The sequence below is a fragment of the Lynx rufus genome, unplaced genomic scaffold (assembly GCF_022079265.1).
Source record: "Lynx rufus isolate CCGP_SWC_20201006 ecotype Redwood Valley unplaced genomic scaffold, mLynRuf1.p SCAF_5, whole genome shotgun sequence".
NCBI lineage: Eukaryota > Metazoa > Chordata > Mammalia > Carnivora > Felidae > Lynx > Lynx rufus.
The window spans coordinates 37,576,409-37,595,370 of NW_025814867.1; the positions used below are offsets into that span (position 1 = coordinate 37,576,409).

The following is an 18,962-nucleotide window of genomic DNA, read 5'->3' on the forward strand; positions in this document are numbered from 1 at the left end:
TTCTTTTTGACTGCCGAGTAACACTCCACTGTATATATATAACACATGTTCTTTCTCCATTCATCCATCGATGGACATTTGGGCTCTTTCCATACTTTGGCTATTGTTGATAGTGCTGCTATAAACATGGGGGTGCATGTGTCCCTTTGAAACAGCACACCTGTATCCCTTGGATAAATGCCTAATAGTGCAATTGCTGGGTTGTAAGGTAGTTCTGGTTTTAGTTTTTTGAGGAACCTCCATACTGTTTTCCAGAGTGGCCTGTACCAGCTTGCATTCCCACCAACAATGCAAAAGAGATCCTCTTTCTCTGCATCCTTGCCAACATCTCTAATTGCCTGAGTTGTTAATGTTAGCCATTCTGACAGGTGTGAGGTGGTATCTCATTGTGGTTTTGATTTGTATTTCCCTGATGATGAGTGATGTTGAGCATTTTCTCATGTGTCAATTGGCCATCTGGATGTCTTCTTTGGAGAAGTGTTTATTCATGTCTTTTCCCCATTTCCTCAGTGGATTCTTTGTGTTTTGGGTGTTGAGTTTGATAAGTTCTTTGTAGATTTTGGATACTAACCCTTTATCTGATACGTCATTTGCAAATAACTTCTCCCATTCTGTCAGTTGCCTTTTAGTTTTGCTGATTGTTTCCTTTGCTGTGCAGAAGGTTTTTTATTTTGATGAGGTCCCAGTAGTTCATTTTTGCTTTTGTTTCCCTTGCCTCCACAGATGTGTTGAGTATGAAATTGCTGCAGCCAAGATCAAAGAGGTTTTTGCCTGCTTTGTCCTGGAGGATTTTGATGGCTTCCTGTCTTACATTGAGGTCTTTCATCCACTTTGAGTTTATTTTTGTGTATGGTGTAAGATAGGGGTCCAGGCTCATTCTTCTGCATGTCGCTGTCCAGTTTTCCCAGCATCACTTGCTGAAGAGACTGTCTTTATTCCATTGGATATTGTTTCCTGCTTTGTCAAAGATTAGTTGGCCATACGTTTGTGGGTCCATTTCTGGGTTCTCTATTCTATTCCATTGGTCTGAGTGTCTGTTCTTGTGCCAGTACCATACTGTCTTGATGATTACAGCTTTGTAGTATAGCTTGAAGTCTGGGATTGTGATGCCTCCTGCTTTGGTTTTCTTTTTCAAGACTTCTTTGGCTATTCGGGGTTTTTTCTGGTTCCACACAAATTTTAGGATTATTCTAGCTCTGTGAAGAATGCTGGTGTTACTTTGATAGGCATTGCGTTGAATATGTAGATTGCTTTGGGTAGTATCGACATTTTAACAATATTTGTTCTTCCTATCCAGGAGCATGGAATCTTTTTCCATTTCTGTGTGTCTTCTTCAATTTCTCTCATAAGCTTTCTATAGTTTTCAATGTATAGATTTTTCACTTCTCTGGTTAGATTTATTCCTAGGTATCTTATGGTTTTTTGTGCAACTGTAAATGCGATCAATTCCTTGATTTCTCTTTGTGTTGCTTCAGTGTTGGTGTATAGGAATGCAACCAATTTTTGTGCATTGATTTTATATCCTGCAACTTTGCTGAATTCATGAATCAGTTCTAGCAGTTTTTTGGTGGAATCTTTTGGGTATTCTGTATAGAGTATCATGTCATCTGTGAAGAGTGAAAGTCTGACCTCCTCCTGGCCGATTTGGATGCCTTTTATTAGTTTGTGTTGTCAGATTGCAGAGGCTAAGACTTTCCATACTATGTTGAATAACAGTGGCGAGAGTGGACATCCCTGTCTTGTTCCTGACCTTAGGGGGAAAGCTCTGTTTTTCCCCAATGAGGATGATACTAGCATTGGGTCACTCATATATGGCTTTTTGTCATCTTGAGGTATGATCCTTCTATCCCCACTTTCTTGATAGTTTTTATCAAGAAAGGCTGCTCTATTTTGTCAAATGCTTTCTCTGCATCTATTGAGAGGATCATATGGTTCTTGTCCTTTCTTTTATTGGTGTGATGAATCACACTGATTGTTTTGTGGATATTGAGCCAGTCCTGCATCACAGGTATAAATCCCACTTGGTCATGGTGAATAATTTTTTTAATGTATTGTTGGATCCGGTTGGCTAATATCTTGTTGAGGATTTTTGCATCCACGTTCATCAGGGAAATTGGTCTATAGTTCTCCTTTTTAGTGGGGTTTCTGTCTGGTTTTGGAATCAAGGTAATGCTGGCCTCATAGAAAGAGTTTAGAAGTTTTCCTTCCATTTCTATTTTTTGGAACAGCTTCAAGAGAATAGGTGTTAACTCTTCCTTAAATGTTTGGTAGAATTCCCCTGGAAAGCCATCTGGCCCTGGACTTTCGTTTTTTTGGCAGATTTTTTATTACTAATTCAGTTTCCTTACTGGTTATCAGTCTGTTCAAATTTTCTATTTCTTCCTCTTTCAGTTTTGGTAGTGTATATGTTTCTAGGGATTTGTCCATTTTTCCAGACTGCCCATTTTATTGGCATATAATTGCTCATAATATTCTCTTATTATTGTTTTTATTTCTGTTGCGTTGGTTGTGATTTCTCCTCTTTCATTCTTGATTTTACTTATTTGGGTCCTTTCCTTTTTCTTCTTGATCAAACTGGCTAATGGTTTATCAATTTTGTTAATTCTTTCAAAGAACCAGCTTCTGGTTTCATTGATCTGTTCTACTGTTTTTTTTTGGTTTCGATAGCATTAATTTCTGCTCTAATCTTTATTTTTTCCTGTCTTCTGCTGGTTTTGGGTTTTATTTGCTGTTCTTTTTCCAGCTCCTTAAGGTGTAAGGTTAGGTTGTGTATCTGAGATCTTTCTTCCTTCTTTAGGAAGGCCTGGATTGCTATATACTTTCCTCTTATGACCGCCTTTGCTGCGTCCCAGAGGTTTTGGGTTGTGGTGCTATCATTTTCATTGACTTCTATACACTTTTTAATTTCTTTAACTGCTTGGTTAGCCCATACATTCTTTAGTAGGATGTTTTTCAGTCTCCAAGTATTTGTTACCTTTACAAATTTTTTCTTGTGGTTGATTTCGAGTTTCATAGCATTGTGGTCTGAAAATATGCATGGTATGATCTCGATCTTTTTGAACTTACTTAGTAGGGCTGATTTGTGTCCTAGTACATGGTCTATACTGGAGAATGTTCCATGTGCACTGGAGAAGAATGTATACTCTGCTGCTTTAGGATGAAATGTTCTGAATATATCTGGTAAGTCCATCTGGTCCAATGTGTCATTCAAAGTCATTGTTTCCTTGTTGATTTTTTGATTAGATGATCTGTCCATTGCTGTGGGTGGGATGTTGAAGTCTCCTACTATTATGGTATTACTATTGATGAGTTTCTTTATGTTTGTGATTAATTGATTTATATATTTGGGTGCTTCCACATTTGGCACATAGACACTGGGATGGTTTTGTATAATGTTTTCACATTTTCCCTGTTTATGCATCTTTGAATAAGCATATTATGGCCTATTAGCTCCAAAATTGTATAAGAGGCGTCTCCTCAAATTCCCCATTTATCAATGAATGCTATTATAGTTTTAATAGGAAGGGTGATGGATATACATTTATAACACCATTCCATGTGCCACTGCCAGCCTCTATTATTCTGTTTTGGTTTAGAGGATTCTAGTATTTGGATGAAGAATGGGAAGTACTGTTATGGTAGGATCATGGAGGAGGGCCAGCTTCTTAGTTATTTGGTTGGTACAGACCTTTCATTTCTAAATTCAGGGCATATGGGACTTAGATGTAGGAAAGGTAGGAGAGTGAGCAGGGAGTAAGGGTGACAAAAAAAGGACAATTTTCCTTCCTATTTTCATTACTACATATGGCCAAAAATTCAATGGCCTTATGATTAGTAAAAATAAGTCTCAAATGCAGGCAACCTTAACTATTATTCCCAGTATTATGTGATTCTGTCTTTTTTTCTTTTGTACATCATCAAGTATTTTAGTGACAAACTGGGCAAGGCTGTAACTGCTGCTAACCAGGTATTATTTTAAACTAGAACTCATTATTTTCTTTAGAACATAAAATGAAGATGTAGTCAGTATTCAGAGTGATTACTATGTTAAGCAGAAAATAAGTCAGAGGACAAGTGCATTAAATCACATTCTACTTTCACGACATTAAATATATTTTATGACACTCACTATTCTGAAATTCCTTGTACTTCTTTTGTCCAGTTAGATTGTTCTTTGTCTCCAAGATGGACCACTTTAGATGGTGGGGCAGTTCTTCCTAAATAAAGCTTCTGTGTTCCTGGAGGTTCTTCCAAGTAAAATCTTAAAAGATTAAAATAAAATTAAAATGTATTACCCCCAAATTTGTGGTTTAATATAGTGTTCTAGTAGTATGAGTCTTCAAAGTGAAAAGGTTTCTACATGGTTATAATAGCAAAAAACCAAGCCTCCTTTTTTTTAAACTGTAATATAAATTTCAGGACATGGACTTGTAAAAATTTTCAATCAAAATATAAGAATTATTACTCTTTCTCTTAAAAAAAAGATTAAACACAGGGGCACTTGGGTGGCTCAGTCAGTTGAGTCTCTGATTTCGGCTTAGGTCATGATCTCGCAGTTTGTGAGTTTGAGCTGTGTCAGGCTCTGTGTGGATAGCTCAGAGCCTAGAACCTTCTTTGGATTCTGTGTCTCCCTCTCTCTACCCCTCCCCAACTCATGTTCTCTCTCAAAAATAAACATGAAAAAAAAAAAATAAAAATACTTAATAAAATATAAATTTTTATAGAATTAAAAAATACTCTCCAATGCAATAAAGTATTTTTACTAAAAAGCTTAACTTGATTCTGATCAAACCACTATACTTAACTACCAGTTAACAGGAAATATATGGGATGGAGGACCAACTTAAATGAAACTATGAAGAGACAATCAAGTACATTCAGAATTCTACAAAATAACTGACCTGGACTCCTCAAGTAAAGAGACAAGGAAGTTAGTTTAGCCAGGTCCCAGGATATAAAATCAACGTACAGAAATCAGTCGTATTTCTAGATATTACCTTGGGAAAGTGACATTTAAAATATAATATCATTTACAGCTGTAATCATTTACAGCTCCAAAATAATTTAAGCAGAGTAATTCCTTCTGCTTTATTTTTTAAAATGTTTATTTATTTATTTTGATAGAGAGAGGGAGAGAGAATCCCAAGGAGGCTCTGAGCTGTCAGCACAGAGCCCAACATGGGGCTCAAACCCATGAACTGTGAGATCATGGTTTGAGCTAAAATCAAGAGTCAGACACTCAAGCGACTGAGCCACCCAGGCATCCCCTTTCTGTATTATTTTTATTTTTCTCAGTTATTTTAGATATTTTTGTTCTTTGCCTTTCCATAAAAATTTTAGAATATACTGTTCTGTATCTATCAAAATCTGGGAGAGATTTTGATAGGAATTGCTCTAAACCTATAAATTAATTTGGGGAGATTTGTTATCTTTACTATGTTCTGTTTTCTGATCCAAATGGATCTCCATTTATTTCAATCTTTGATTTCTTTCATCAGTGTTTGCTTTCTTCAGCATACAGATCCTATATGTAATTTGTGAGATTTTTACCCAAGGTCAGACTTACTACAGAGCTACAGAAATAAGACAGTATGGTACTGGGATAAAAACAGACATACAGATAAATGGAACAAAATGGAAAACTCAGAAGTAGACCCACACAAATGTACTCAACTGATTTTTGACAAAGGTGGAAAGGCAATGTAATGGAGGAAGGCCATCTTTTCAACAAATGGTGCTGGAGCAACTGACTCTTCATTCCTATTTCTGTGGAGAGGTCTGCTGCTAACCTTATGTATCTACACTTGTAGGTTAAGGACCTTTTGTCCTAGCTGCTTTCAGAATTCTCTCTTTATCTTTGTATTTTCCAAGTTTCACTACTGATATGACCTGTTTTTGTTGATTTTGAAAAGGGGAGTTCTCTGTGCTTCTTGGACCTGAATGCCTGTTTCCTTCCCCAGATTAGGGAAGTTCTCAGCTATAATTTGTTCAAATAAACCTTTTGTAGGGGAAGAGAAGGAGTAAAAAAATAAGATGAAAAAACAGAGGGAGGCAAACCATAAAAGACTGTTAACTAAAAAGAACAAACTGGAGACTGCTGGAAGGGAGGTGGGTAGGAGGGGGAATGGGCTAAATGGGTGATGAGCATTAAGGAGGGCACTTGTTGGGATGAGCATGGGTGTTACATGTAAGTACTGAATCATTAAATTCTACTCCTGAAACCAATACTACACTGTATGTTAACTAACTTGAAATAAAATCTGGGAAGCAAAATAAAAAGTATATGGCACTTTCCATATGCTTCCATATAAATGGAACACTTCTATCTTCATGAAAGAAGAAAAAAGAACATTCATTCATAGACAAATATATGAACTTTGACCTAAACCTCATACCAAATATAAAACTTAATTCACAGTAGATCATATATTTAAACGTAAAAGGATGAGGTAAAATTATCAAGTAAGCAAAACTTTTTGAATAAAATATAGGAGAAAATCTCTCGGACCTAGAGCTAGGTAAGGAGTTCTGACTAAAAGCATGATAGGTAAAAGAAAAAAGTGATAAACTGGACTATATCAGAAAGGTAGGGGGACTGAATTCTGATGATTAAAAGAATACTCAAGATTTCTTATATCCTCAATAAAAGCAGATACCTACAGAGGAAAAAAATTCACACTGGCATTGACCTCTCATCAACAAAATTATATGACAGAACACAACTGAAGTAGGTTTGCAGAAAACTAAGGGAAAAAGGATTGGGCCTCCACAATTCTAAACCTAAGTATGAGGAAAACAAAAACGATCTTTTGGATATGTTGTAACTCAGAAAATGTAAAATTTTCTCTGAAAAAAAGTTACTTTTGAAAGTTCTAGATGCATGAAAACTAACATCAATCAGATCAAATTTATGTGAAATAAAGATAAACAATGATAAAGAATAACTAAATAATCACTGATACAATGATTGAGAACTCGAGTAAAATAAGAAATTACTCCTTAAATAGATGACCTGTATTTTTAAAAATTAATGTATTATTTAAATAAAACCTGGGAGAGGCATGGTAAAAGTAAGGTTATATATGCTATTGATTCTTGTCAAAGAAATACATTTACTAAATAATATAATAACTGCTAGCAAAAATTAGGATATAGAACTTTTAAGTTATTAAAAGGAAAAGAAAGCAAAAGAGAAAAAATAATAAATGCATCTAAAATATCTCAGGGATGTATTGTGGTTAAACATCGAGTGATGTGATTAGAAGACTAATTTCACTAGAGTGTATAAATATTTTTATAATAATTATATCAGTTTTAAACAGGATCAATAAAAGCCATCAAGTAAGCAAAACAAATATAAATCTACAATGTATACGTCAAATCTTACTTACTTAGTTTCTCCGTCTGATACACCAACAACTCTAGCTTCTTCAAGATGAGGCCAATTAACAAAGACAGATTTTCCAAGCACTGAAGAAGCTATATTTTCTATACTCTTAAAGTAAAAGCAGAAAAGTTCACTCATGTTTCAGGTCCAGGAGAAAATTTTACAAAGGCAAAATTAAATAATTAAAAACTAGCTTGCATTTATAACTATCTTTAAAATCAATAAAGACTCAACTTAATAATTAAAACAGGTATCAAATACCATTTACTCACTTGTGTCATTTATTCCCTATGCTCTTTTCAACCTTTCCTGCTCTTTTCAACTTTTCCATCTACTTGAATTCAGTTAGTTCTAACTACTTTTTAAAAAAAATTTTTTTTTTTAATTTTTTTTTTCAACGTTTATTTATTTTTGGGACAGAGAGAGACAGAGCATGAACAGGGGAGGGGTAGAGAGAGAGGGAGACACAGAATCGGAAACAGGCTCCAGGCTCCGAGCCATCAGCCCAGAGCCCGACGCGGGGCTCAAACTCACGGACCGCTAGATCGTGACCTGGCTGAAGTCGGACGCTTAACCGACTGCACCACCCAGGCGCCCCTAAAAAAAATTTTTTTTAAATGTTTATTATTGGGAGACAGAGAGGAACGTGAGTGGGGGAGGGGCAGAGAGAGAGGGAGACACAGAACCTGAAACAGGCTCCAGGCTCTGAGCTGTCAGCACAGAGCCCGACGCAGGGCTCGAACTCACAAACCACGAGATCATGACCTGAGCCAAAGTTGGACACTTAGCTGACTGAGCCACCCAGGTGGCTCCCATTAGTTCTCTTAATTTGTCTTCTCTAAGTTGTACCTTTATTGCTAACTACTTTTCTTTCTAGTACATTTCTATGATTTCTGTTTAGTTTTTTTTTCCTTTTATTTTAAAATATATTTTTAAGTTGTTTTTAACCATGTGCCTTTCCTTACCCTTTATTTTAGTATGAATCTGTTAAAGGTGACCAAGTTTATCGTCCTCTTTACCAATCTCTTCTTATTAGAGAGGCACTATGACCAACTTAAAGTACTTTCCTGCACTATAAACATTATGACACCAGGAAGCTCGTCTCCTTCTCATTTTCTCAACAGCAATGGTAGTTACTAGTAAATTTTTAATTTTAATCCTGAATGAAATTACTTGGTGAGAAAATAGGTTTCAGTGAAATTAAACAGAAGAGCACTGACCTATAATGTATTACTGTCCGTAATAATGGCCAACATTACTAGAAATAATGTTTAGCAAGAAACCTAGGTTCTTAGGTCTGCTAATGGTCCCTTTTCTAATCTCCATTTAAGTTTCTTAATTTGTAAAAGTAATGAGTTGGAACAGATGCTTTACAAAATTCTATATAGTTGTAAAATTCTATGATTCTATTATTCTCATGATAATAATATCATGTATAATTCCATGATTTTCTCATGGAAACGGAAAAGTGAAAAGACAGCAGAAATGAGAAAAGGGCTATTATTCATTGTTTCATACCATATAATCAGATAACAGAATCTAAGAAATCTGATTTCATTTCAGTCTGTAGTTGGTATAATGAAATAAGAACCCTAGACTTAAAATTAGGAATCATTGGTCCAAATTTGCGTTCCACCTCTTTCCAGCTATAGAATCTTAGGCAAATCATTTAAACCCCACTGAGACACAGTTTTCTTCTGTGAGAATAAGAAATAATATCTACCTCACAATGTTTATTTGGTGATAAAATAACATACACAAAAGCCTTTATAAACTATAAAATGCTATGTATACTCTGTATGAAATAATATGCTAGGTAAAATTCTAGTTTTAAAAGGAAATATTATAATTATTATTTTGATTATTAAACAACTTTTTGGTAGAAAATGAAGTTTAACTACACATTTTCATTCAGTTCTTTTCTGTTTATTATGCTTAATTATTATTAGCAAATGTTTAACAATTAGAGATGACCAGTTTTAGACTTCTGCATTAACTTTTAATTATATTCAGACATTTCTTAATGTCAACATATAAAACAAAACAATGGTTTCTGATAAATAAAACAAGTTTCAACATTAAAATTAGGATCCCATAATTATCCTTTTCTCCTCTATACATCTATTTCTATTTCATTCTCCCACTTCTCCCCTTTAGTTTTCAAGGGAAAAGTTGTCAGTTTCTCAGGTTAATCCTTTCACTTAAGGCCAAGATGAGACTCCTTAATACCTCACATGGGGTCTTCTTATCATAAACATCCCTTCCCTCTACACTATCTTTAAGACCTCCTTTCTCCATTAGCTCTACCTCTCTTCTTTTAACATGGATTTAGCTTGTTAAACTGTCTGTTCTCTACCTACAGTTATGTTTCTAGACCTCTTTCAATGATAATCTTAACTGAGGGCCTAATACCTGCTATGTCTAATTTACACCTACCTAGTCCCCGGATTAGAAGTTAGGAATGAAATCTACTGGAATGAGATCCTCAAAGGCCAATAATGGTGCCTGAAGGACAAATTCACAGACCTTGTTGTATTCTTCTTGCACTGTATGTAGTATCTACTCCATATTTCTGTGATATTACTTAACTTGGAAGTCATTTTCTCTCAACTCTCTGTATGTTATTATCATTTTCACTGGTCCCTTTTCCACCCTTTATAACTATGGGTATTTCTTAAAGCTCAGATCTTAAACCCTCAGAGTCTATTTTCTTCAGGAAAATGAGCTCCAAGGCCCGAGCCATCATCTCCTTGCTGATGACTTTATATCCTTATCTCCCTCCAAGCTCCAGCTCCAGGTATTAAATTGCAGCCTTTCTGGGCTGAGGTTTTTTCACCTGAACCATAGAACACAAAACATAATTTGACTATGTTCCCAATTCTCCCAAGAACGGTACACAGCTAATCCCACTCTAAATGTACAGAAGATAAGTTAATCTACCACATTCAAATGGATGACTTAGGGCATCCGGTCTTAGATCTCTTAATAGAACTCTTACTGAGAAAGACTGGCAGGGCAGCTCCAGTTAAATGTCTTAGCATTGCCTTAAAATTTCATCATTATTTATCATTAATCCCCTCAAACCAGAGACTTCCCACTTTAACTTCTTTATTTGGAAAACAGCAATTATTTTCTAGTTAATTAGGCTGGATATCTGAGAGTCGTATTTAGTATTTTCTTCCTCTTTTCATCCCCTGTTATATGAACAAATGATGAAACTTGTCAATTTTATTAGTCTTGTTCATCCAGATCTATTACTATTTCCACAGTTTTTGTCCTTAACACCTAACGCTTCTGTAACCACAACCTCTGAACTTTCAGGCTTTTTTGTTTCTTCCATTTCTCTTTTGTGCAGTTTAGTCTATTATATTGCCACCAAATTAATCCTTATGAGAATATGATTTCAAGATAACAGTTATGGGGGGGGGGGAAGTCCAAACTCCTTTTAGCCTAGTATTCAAGGTCCTCCATAATCTGGCTTCAATCTGTTTTTTCAACCTTATATTCTATTATTTCCCAACACAAGTCCACTGCTTCAGTCAGGTTTACCTAGTTCTTCTCCTCAAATATATCACATTTATTCTAAAAAAGGAAAAAGTATTAAGAAAAATTTCAGACATACAAAAAGGTTAAAAAAATATGATAATGTATCACATATTTATTTTTGACCACAATTTCCAGCTTAAGTTACTCCTTTCAACTGGAATACCCTTCCCCTCCTTTTCTTCGCTCTGTGGCAATCTTTCTCATAGCACTCAGCTCAAGCCTAGTCTCATCTACAAGCCTGTACTTAACTCACACAGCTTATCTCCTTTTCAAAATTTGTAGAGCATTATTTGCTCATTAGATCACAATTACATGTGTTCTTTAAAATCTGGGTAAAGGTTTCTTTATTTACTATGAACTTTTGAAGTTACTACATGTTATACCTCTTTGATAAACACACTGAAGCTAGAACAGTTTTATGCATAATAAGCACCTAATAATATACAATAAAGAAAATACTTACAAGTTCATCTGATTCTGCACTCAGTAAGATTTCTAACATCATGTTTTCTCCACGACTACTTTGTTGGAATACTTGAACCCCATTTTTCTTCAAAAAAAACTTTAAAAGAATTCAGAGAGTTTAATTTTAATTCTTTCTCCATAATCACTTTACATTCAATAAGGTGAAAAAATTCTGAACTAAACAGCCACTGACTTTGTGTTTGATGTGTTTCAGAGTAGGAAATCCACAGAAATATAATGCCTTCTGGTCAACCCTGGTTATTTTGTTCTTGCTTATGTCTACACGCCAAGCATCTAATGATATTATTTTATACCTAGAAAATAAATCAAGGCATTTAACATTCATACAAATTACAAGCAATCACAGTTTTTCAGTATTCCCTAGAATTTTTTGCAAGAGTCATCCTTGCTTTTAAGCAAGGGAATGACAATTTGTCTTTTAAGACAAAGAAAATATACAGCAGAACAACCCAGATTCTTTGTTATTATTGATCTAGACCTAAATATGCCTATAGATTACTGAATGGAAGTTTTCCCCATTAACTTAAAACATATATATATATACACACACACATTTATGTATATATTTTTATATATTTAATTTAGAAGCAAAGGGACATATTAAGCACATTACAAATCTCCGTATCTTCCATGTTCTAAAACCCAGATGGAAAATAAACATTTCATAATATCTATTTCATCTTTCTCTTTGCTTTAACAAAAGGGAAAAGTGCTTTCCATGCCAATAGCACTCTAGCAACCGTGGTGAACGTTCCGAAAACCTGCTGGACTTGCTGCAAGAAGTGTGGCAAGCCCCAACCCCACAAAATGACACAGCATAAGAAAGGCAAAGATTCTCTTTATGCCCACGGAGAGTGGTGTTATGACAGGAAGTAGCGTGGCTATAGTGGGCAAACTAAGCCAATTTTCCGGGAAAAGGTTAAAACTACAAAGATTGTGCTGAGGCCTGAATGTGTTGAGCCCAACTGCAGATCTAAGAGAATGCTGAATATTAAGAGATGTGAGCATTTTTTTAAAAGTTTATTTATTTATTTTAAGTGAGGGGGGCACGGGCGGGGGTAGGGGCGGGGAGAACACATGTGTGCCACTAGGGGAGGGTAAGAGAAAAACTGAGAGAGAATCTTAAGCAGGTTCCATGCTGTCAGTGAAGAGCCTGACATGGGGCTCAAAACCACGAACCTTGAGATAATGACCTGGGCTGAAGTCAAGAGTCAGACGCTTAACTGACTAAGCCACCCAGCCGCCCCTAAGAGATGCAAGCATTTTGAACTGGGAGGAGATAAGAAGAGAAAGGGCCAAAATGATCCAGTTCTAAGCTTCATATTATGTTACATTATGAAGACAATAAAATCTTGAGGTTATGTTCCAAAAAAAAGGGAAAAGCATAACTGGGAGATATTCACTTTAGCTGCCATCTGGGTAAATGATTTGCAGGGAAAATGAGAGAAAAGAAAAAAAAAACAACAAAGACATTTTAATGAGGAAGAAAAAGAAGAAATGAGTTTCAGGCAAGAAAATATAGAAACACTTTTATTATTTTTTTCTTCTTTCCAGTTGGGTGGTTGGGAATATAAGAGGCAAAGTCATAACATATTAAAGTAGACACTGACAGTGGAAACAAAAATTTGTATCTCCTGTTGAGGTAGGAGTACAGATAAATTCTAGAGAGGAAAAATTAAAACCAAAAAAACTAAAAAACCTCAAGTTTAACAGAAGACAGAAAGGGAGAAGCAGAATCTGACCAAAGCAGAGTACCACAGAAACAATTCTGAGAGGGAGATGGTATGATCTTTTGCAAGTTGGGTGTAATTCATTATCAACTGACTATAACTATCATAAATTATTTGTTAATTCTCCAAATAGATATTCAAAAGCTTCCCCCAGGCCCCAGGGGGAGCTGCTTATTGCTGTTGTTGAAAAATTACCAAATAACATTACCTTGTGCAACAACGTTCTATGGCAGGGAACTTTTCTGGCCATGGTGAGGGGTAGGTGAACTCTGTGTCTCTATCATACCAGCACATTAGGCACTCACTATGTTGGTTTCTTTTCCTCTCTTCCTTTTTGAGGGAGTGATTACATGTTTCCATGGCTTCCAACAATCGCTTCTAAATTTAAAGATTGAAGACAGGGGTTAAAAGTATAAAAATTATGTAATCTCAACATACAGAATAGATCTTTTCCCTCAGTATACAGATTCATTATTTGTGGTCTTGAAAAACAAAAATCTTAACTCTCTCTCTCAAAAAATAAAATAAAATAAAATAAAATAAAATAAAATAAAATAAAATAAAATAAAATAAAATAAAATAATGGGGCTGTTACAACTACCTATCCAGCTGGAAGAAAAAGCACATACACTCCCAACTTCCTACTATATACAAAAATATGTATTAGAGTAATATGACAATAAAAGTATTAGAAGAAAATCTAGGAGAGTATTAGTAATTTGAGGTGATAAATTCTTATTTAAGATTGGAGAAAACCTAACAGTCTTAAGGGAAAAGACATTTTTTTTTTAATTAAAAAAATAATTTTTTTAAATGTTTCTTTTTGAGAGAGAAAGAGAGGGCATGCACACACATAAGCAGGGGAGGGGCAGAGAGAGAGAGGGGGATGGAGGATCCAAGTGGGCTCTGTGCTAACAGCAGACAGCCTGACACGGGGCTCAAACTCATGAACCAGAAGATCATGAGCTAAGCTGAAGTTGGACTCTCAACTGACTGAGCCACCTAAGCGGCTCAAGACATTTTTTTTATTTATTTATTTTTTTGTATTTATTTTTGAGAGACAGAGAGAGACAGAGCGTGAGCAGGGGAGGGGCAGAGAGAGAGGGAGACACAGAATCAGAAGCAGGCTCCAGGCTCCAAGCTGTCAGCACAGAGCCTGAGGCGGAGCTCGAACTCATGAACCTTGAGATCATGACCTGAGCCTCAGTCGGACGCTTAACCAACTGAGCCACCCAGGTTCCCCTAGACCTTTTTTTTTTTTTTTTTTCAATGTTTATTTATTTATTTTTGGGACAGAGAGAGACAGAGCATGAATGGGGGAGGGGCAGAGAGAGAGGGAGACACAGAATCAGAAACAGGCTCCAGGCTCTGAGCCATCAGCCCAGAGCCCGACGCGGGGCTCGAACTCACGGACCGCGAGATCGTGACCTGGCTGAAGTCGGACGCTTAACCGACTGCGCCACCCAGGCGCCCCTCCCCTAGACCTTTTTAAACAATACATAACGCATGTGACAGAAGATTTATCAGCAAATCAAGAGACAAATGCCATGTTAGAAAAGAATATTCCTAACATAAAAAGAATTGATAAAAATTCTTTTTTTTAAATTCTTTTTTAAATTCTTTTTCTAAAAAAAAAAGAAAGGAAAATGAGGGAAAGGATATAAACAGGCAATTTACAGAGAGAAAATGCAAAGGGCAAGCACATATATAAAAATACATTCAAATTAGGGATCAGAGAAAAGCAAATTTGAATAATGATAAAATGGCACCCATCATCAGCAGATTGGCCAAAAATTAAATGAAGCAATAATATCCAGGTCTGGAGAGACAGAGTAGGGACTAAACATTGGTGAATCAGACTAGACTTTTTGAAAAAAAATATAAAAAAAAATAAACATACATTCCCATTACCCAAGCTATCCCACTTTTGGGAATCTATCTTAAAAAAATAAAATCTCCAGCACCTAGGACTGCATAGACAAACAAACAAATACATAAATACATAGCTACTTTTATCACAGCATATTATGTATAGTGGCAAAAGAGATGAAGATTGACAAGAAGCTGCAAAATTAGTACAGAGTGTTCCCATGTACCTTTCATCCAGGTTTTCCCAATGATAACATCATACACATAGCCTCAAGTACATTATCAAAATCAGGATAATGACGTTAGTACAACACTTTTAACTAAAGACTTACTCAGATTTCACTGGTTTTTGTATGTGATTTCTTATGTGTACAGTGCTACAAAATTTTTATCATATGTATGGATTCATATAACCACCACTAAAACTAGAATAAACAACTGTTACATCATCATGAAGAAACTCCTTGTTGCTCCTTTATAATCACACCCTATCCCCAATCTTCTTAAAAATTTTTTTTAGTTTTTAAATTTATTTATTTTATTTTTAATTATTTTTTTAAATTTGTAATTTGACTTTACTTTTTATTTTTTAAACTTTACATCCAAATTAGTCAGTATATAGTGAAGCAATGATTTCAGGAGTAGATTCCTTAATGCCCCTTACCCATTCAGCCCATCCCCCCTCCCACAACCCCTCCAGCAACCCTGTTTGTTCTCCATATTTATGAGCCTCTTTTGTTTTGTCCCCCTCCCTGTTTTTGTATTATTTTGTTTCCCTTCCTTTATGTTCATCTGTTTTGTCACCCTATCCCCAATCTTCACCCCTAACAACTGCTGCATGTTTTACATCACAATCATTTTGTCATTTCAAGAATATTATAGGCAAACAGCCTCTCCTCTGTTGTCCAGCCTGGGTGACTCCCTTGGGCTGTATTCACTAAACTTCTATCTCCATAGGAAAAAAAAGAATATTATATAAATGGAACCATATAATACATAACATTCTGACTTTTTTCACTCAAGTGAATTTTTTTTCATCCAAGTTGCTTATATCAATAGCTCTTTATATTGCTGAGTAATATTCTACTAAATGGATATACTACCTTTTGTTTATCTACTCTCTCATTAAAGGACATATGAATTTTTTCCAATTTGGGTTATTACAAGTAAGTTGCCCTGAATATTTGTGTACAGGCTTTTGTGTGAAGACAGTGTTAAGTTTTTCTAAGATAAATATCCAGGAGTGTGACTGCTGGATTGAAGAGTAAATGTATATGTTTAACTTTATAAGAAACTACTGAACTATTTTCCAGAGTAGCCTCCTAGACTTTTAGTCTGGTAATTGTCTATGACATTTTCGAAGCATTTATAGAAAAAGTGGTATGAAGAGTAAAGAAGTAGCAAAATCCGGAAAAAATTATAAAATAAAAAATTTAAAGATCAAATCCTAGACTTTGAGTTTAATGTGTAATGAGATGAGATTTTTGGGAGAGGTCAGTGAGTTTTGTATTTGGACAGGATGTGAACTTTGGCCCAAGGGCAGACTAGCAGACTGTCTAGTTTGGGCATCTGGGTTATGCTGGTCTAATCAAATATGTTTAAAGGGGCGCCTGGCTGGCTCAGTCAGTAGAGTATGTGACACTTGATCTTGGGCTTATGAGTTTGAGCTCAACGTTGTGTGTAGAGCTTACTTAAAAAAAAAAAAAAAAAAAAAGATGTGAAAAAAATACAGTCGCCCTATTTAAAATATATTGGAGAGTGACTTTCCCTCTTCTATTTTCCAAGTTTGTGTAAAAGTGGTATTTCTTCCTTTAATGTTTGCTAGAATTCACAAGTAAACACATCTGAGTTGAGAATTTTCTCTGTGGGAAGGTTTTAAATTACGAATTAAATGTCTTTAAAAGATACAGGACTATTCAGATTAAAAATTTTTTGTTAGTTTTGCTGAATTGTGTCTTCAAAGAAATGTGTTCATTTCATTTAGATTGTTGAATTTGTTCATATAATGCTGTTCACAATATTCTTTAACTGTCCTTTGAATATATGTAAAATCTATAGGATACCTCCTTTTCCATTCCTGATATTGGCAATTCATCTGATTTCTTTTTCCCTCCCTCTTGTCCCCTCCCCCCGATCTTGATCAATCTAGCTAGGATTTTATCAATTTTATTAACCTTTTTAAAGAACCAGCTTTTGGTTACACTCATTTTTATCTACGGTTTGCTCATTTTCTGTGGATTTCTGTTCCTATTTTTATTTTTTCCTTCATTCTGCTTGGTCTGGGTTTAATTTCTCATTTTTTTTAGCTTTTTGTGGTAGGAAGCTTAGATAATTTATTGTAAAACCTTTTCCTTTTCTTTTCTGTTTTTTTTTTTTTTTTGCAATGACATGGATGGACCTAGAGAGTATTATACTAACCAAAATAAGTCAGAGAAAAACAAATACCATATGATTTCATTCATTTGTGGAATTTAAGAAACAAAACAAATGAACAAAAGGGGAATAAAAAAGAGACAAACCAAGAAAAAGAGTCTTAACCACAGAGAACAAACTGATGGTTACTAGAGAAAGGGTGGACTGGGCAGGGGGCAGTGTGGAAGTTAAATAGGTGATGGGGATTAAGGAGGACACCAGTTGTGATGAGCACCAGGTGTTGTATGTAAGTGATGAACCACTAAATTCTGCACCTGAAACTAATTTTACACTATATGTTAACTACCTGGAATTTAAACAAAAATTTGAAGGGAAAAAAAAAAAAAGAATATATGTGTGTACATATAACTATTGCGGGCACTGACCTCATCAATAAAAGGGATTAGGACCACAGCTTCCCATTCCTGTTGTTTCCCATTTAGGTCAGTTTTAAAATCAGGCGGATAATATTCTATAATTGGTGAGTCTTCACTGGTCATCAAGTGCTATGGAAAGATAAAGAGGAACAGAAATCAAAGAACTAATATCAATATAACTTTTGTTAATATATTTACAGTATTTGCTCATGTTACAGTTTAAAATTTCTAAGCAAGGCAAAACTAAATTTTTACATCTTGGAAATATTGCAATATACTTGCTATATTTTGATTTTCAACTATACGACTTCTAATTTTACTGCTACTCATCACTTTGCCATTCCAATGTCCTACTTATATAGTAAAACCATCTTTACTCTGAATTTCAACTTTCCCTTTTCTATCTTTTGTTGTCTTACCACTTTACAAGGCTCACTTAAATTCTATTTTCAGACTTCATTTCACAGGCTGCCAACAGTCCTCTATTTTTTAAAAAAAATTTTTTTTTTCAACGTTTATTTATTTTTTGGGACAGAGAGAGACAGAGCATGAATGGGGGAGGGGCAGAGAGAGAGAGAGACACAGAATCGGAAGCAGGCTCCAGGCTCTGAGCCATCAGCCCAGAGCCTGACGTGGGGCTCGAACTCACGGACCGCAAGATCGTGACCTGGCTGAAGTCGGACGCTTAACCGACTGCGCCACCCAGGCGCCCCAACAGTCCTCTATTTTTAACCTTAAACAGTTTATTTTTGTGTCCTAATCAATTGATTTTGTTAAGTAATGTAAGGACGGTATCTAAGATAATTTAAAAAGAAAAAAATCCTAAAATCCAAGAATCTCTTCACCACTAAGAGCAAAGATAAAAAGTCCAATAAAAAGATGTTCTTATTAGAGATCTTAGAGTAGATGAAAGAAGCATAAGGATATCTTCTAGGAAATGAATATGAAAGATTATGGTATAATATTTTTTTAAAGAAATAAAGTAGCATATTTCTCAGAGTAGTACTCAAAATATTTAATAACCAGTATGGCATGGGCACAGAACAATCAACAGATGTGGCTGTAAAACACCTGCATGATTAAACTGGTCAAGAGTAGTTGAATATCAATTCTTAATGTATCTGAACGTAGGGAAAAGAGCATCAAACTTAAGAG

The 18,962-nt window shown here is 35.2% G+C and overlaps 1 protein-coding gene across 4 annotated transcripts in view; it reads right to left on the reverse strand.

Annotated features, from left to right (window-relative positions):
* XRN1 (5'-3' exoribonuclease 1) overlaps positions 1–18,962 on the reverse strand; it is a 121,331-nt gene that overhangs the window by 67,251 nt on the left and 35,118 nt on the right. For all 4 annotated transcript variants that reach the window (XM_047100209.1, XM_047100208.1, XM_047100211.1 and 1 more), the window contains 6 exons: positions 17,817–17,936; positions 13,358–13,527; positions 11,592–11,712; positions 11,397–11,495; positions 7,392–7,495; positions 4,130–4,261 (listed from right to left, as the gene is read on the reverse strand). In XM_047100209.1, the coding sequence (XP_046956165.1) occupies positions 4,130–4,261; positions 7,392–7,495; positions 11,397–11,495; positions 11,592–11,712; positions 13,358–13,527; positions 17,817–17,936 (746 nt within the window). The remainder of the gene's footprint in view (positions 1–4,129; positions 4,262–7,391; positions 7,496–11,396; positions 11,496–11,591; positions 11,713–13,357; positions 13,528–17,816; positions 17,937–18,962) is intronic.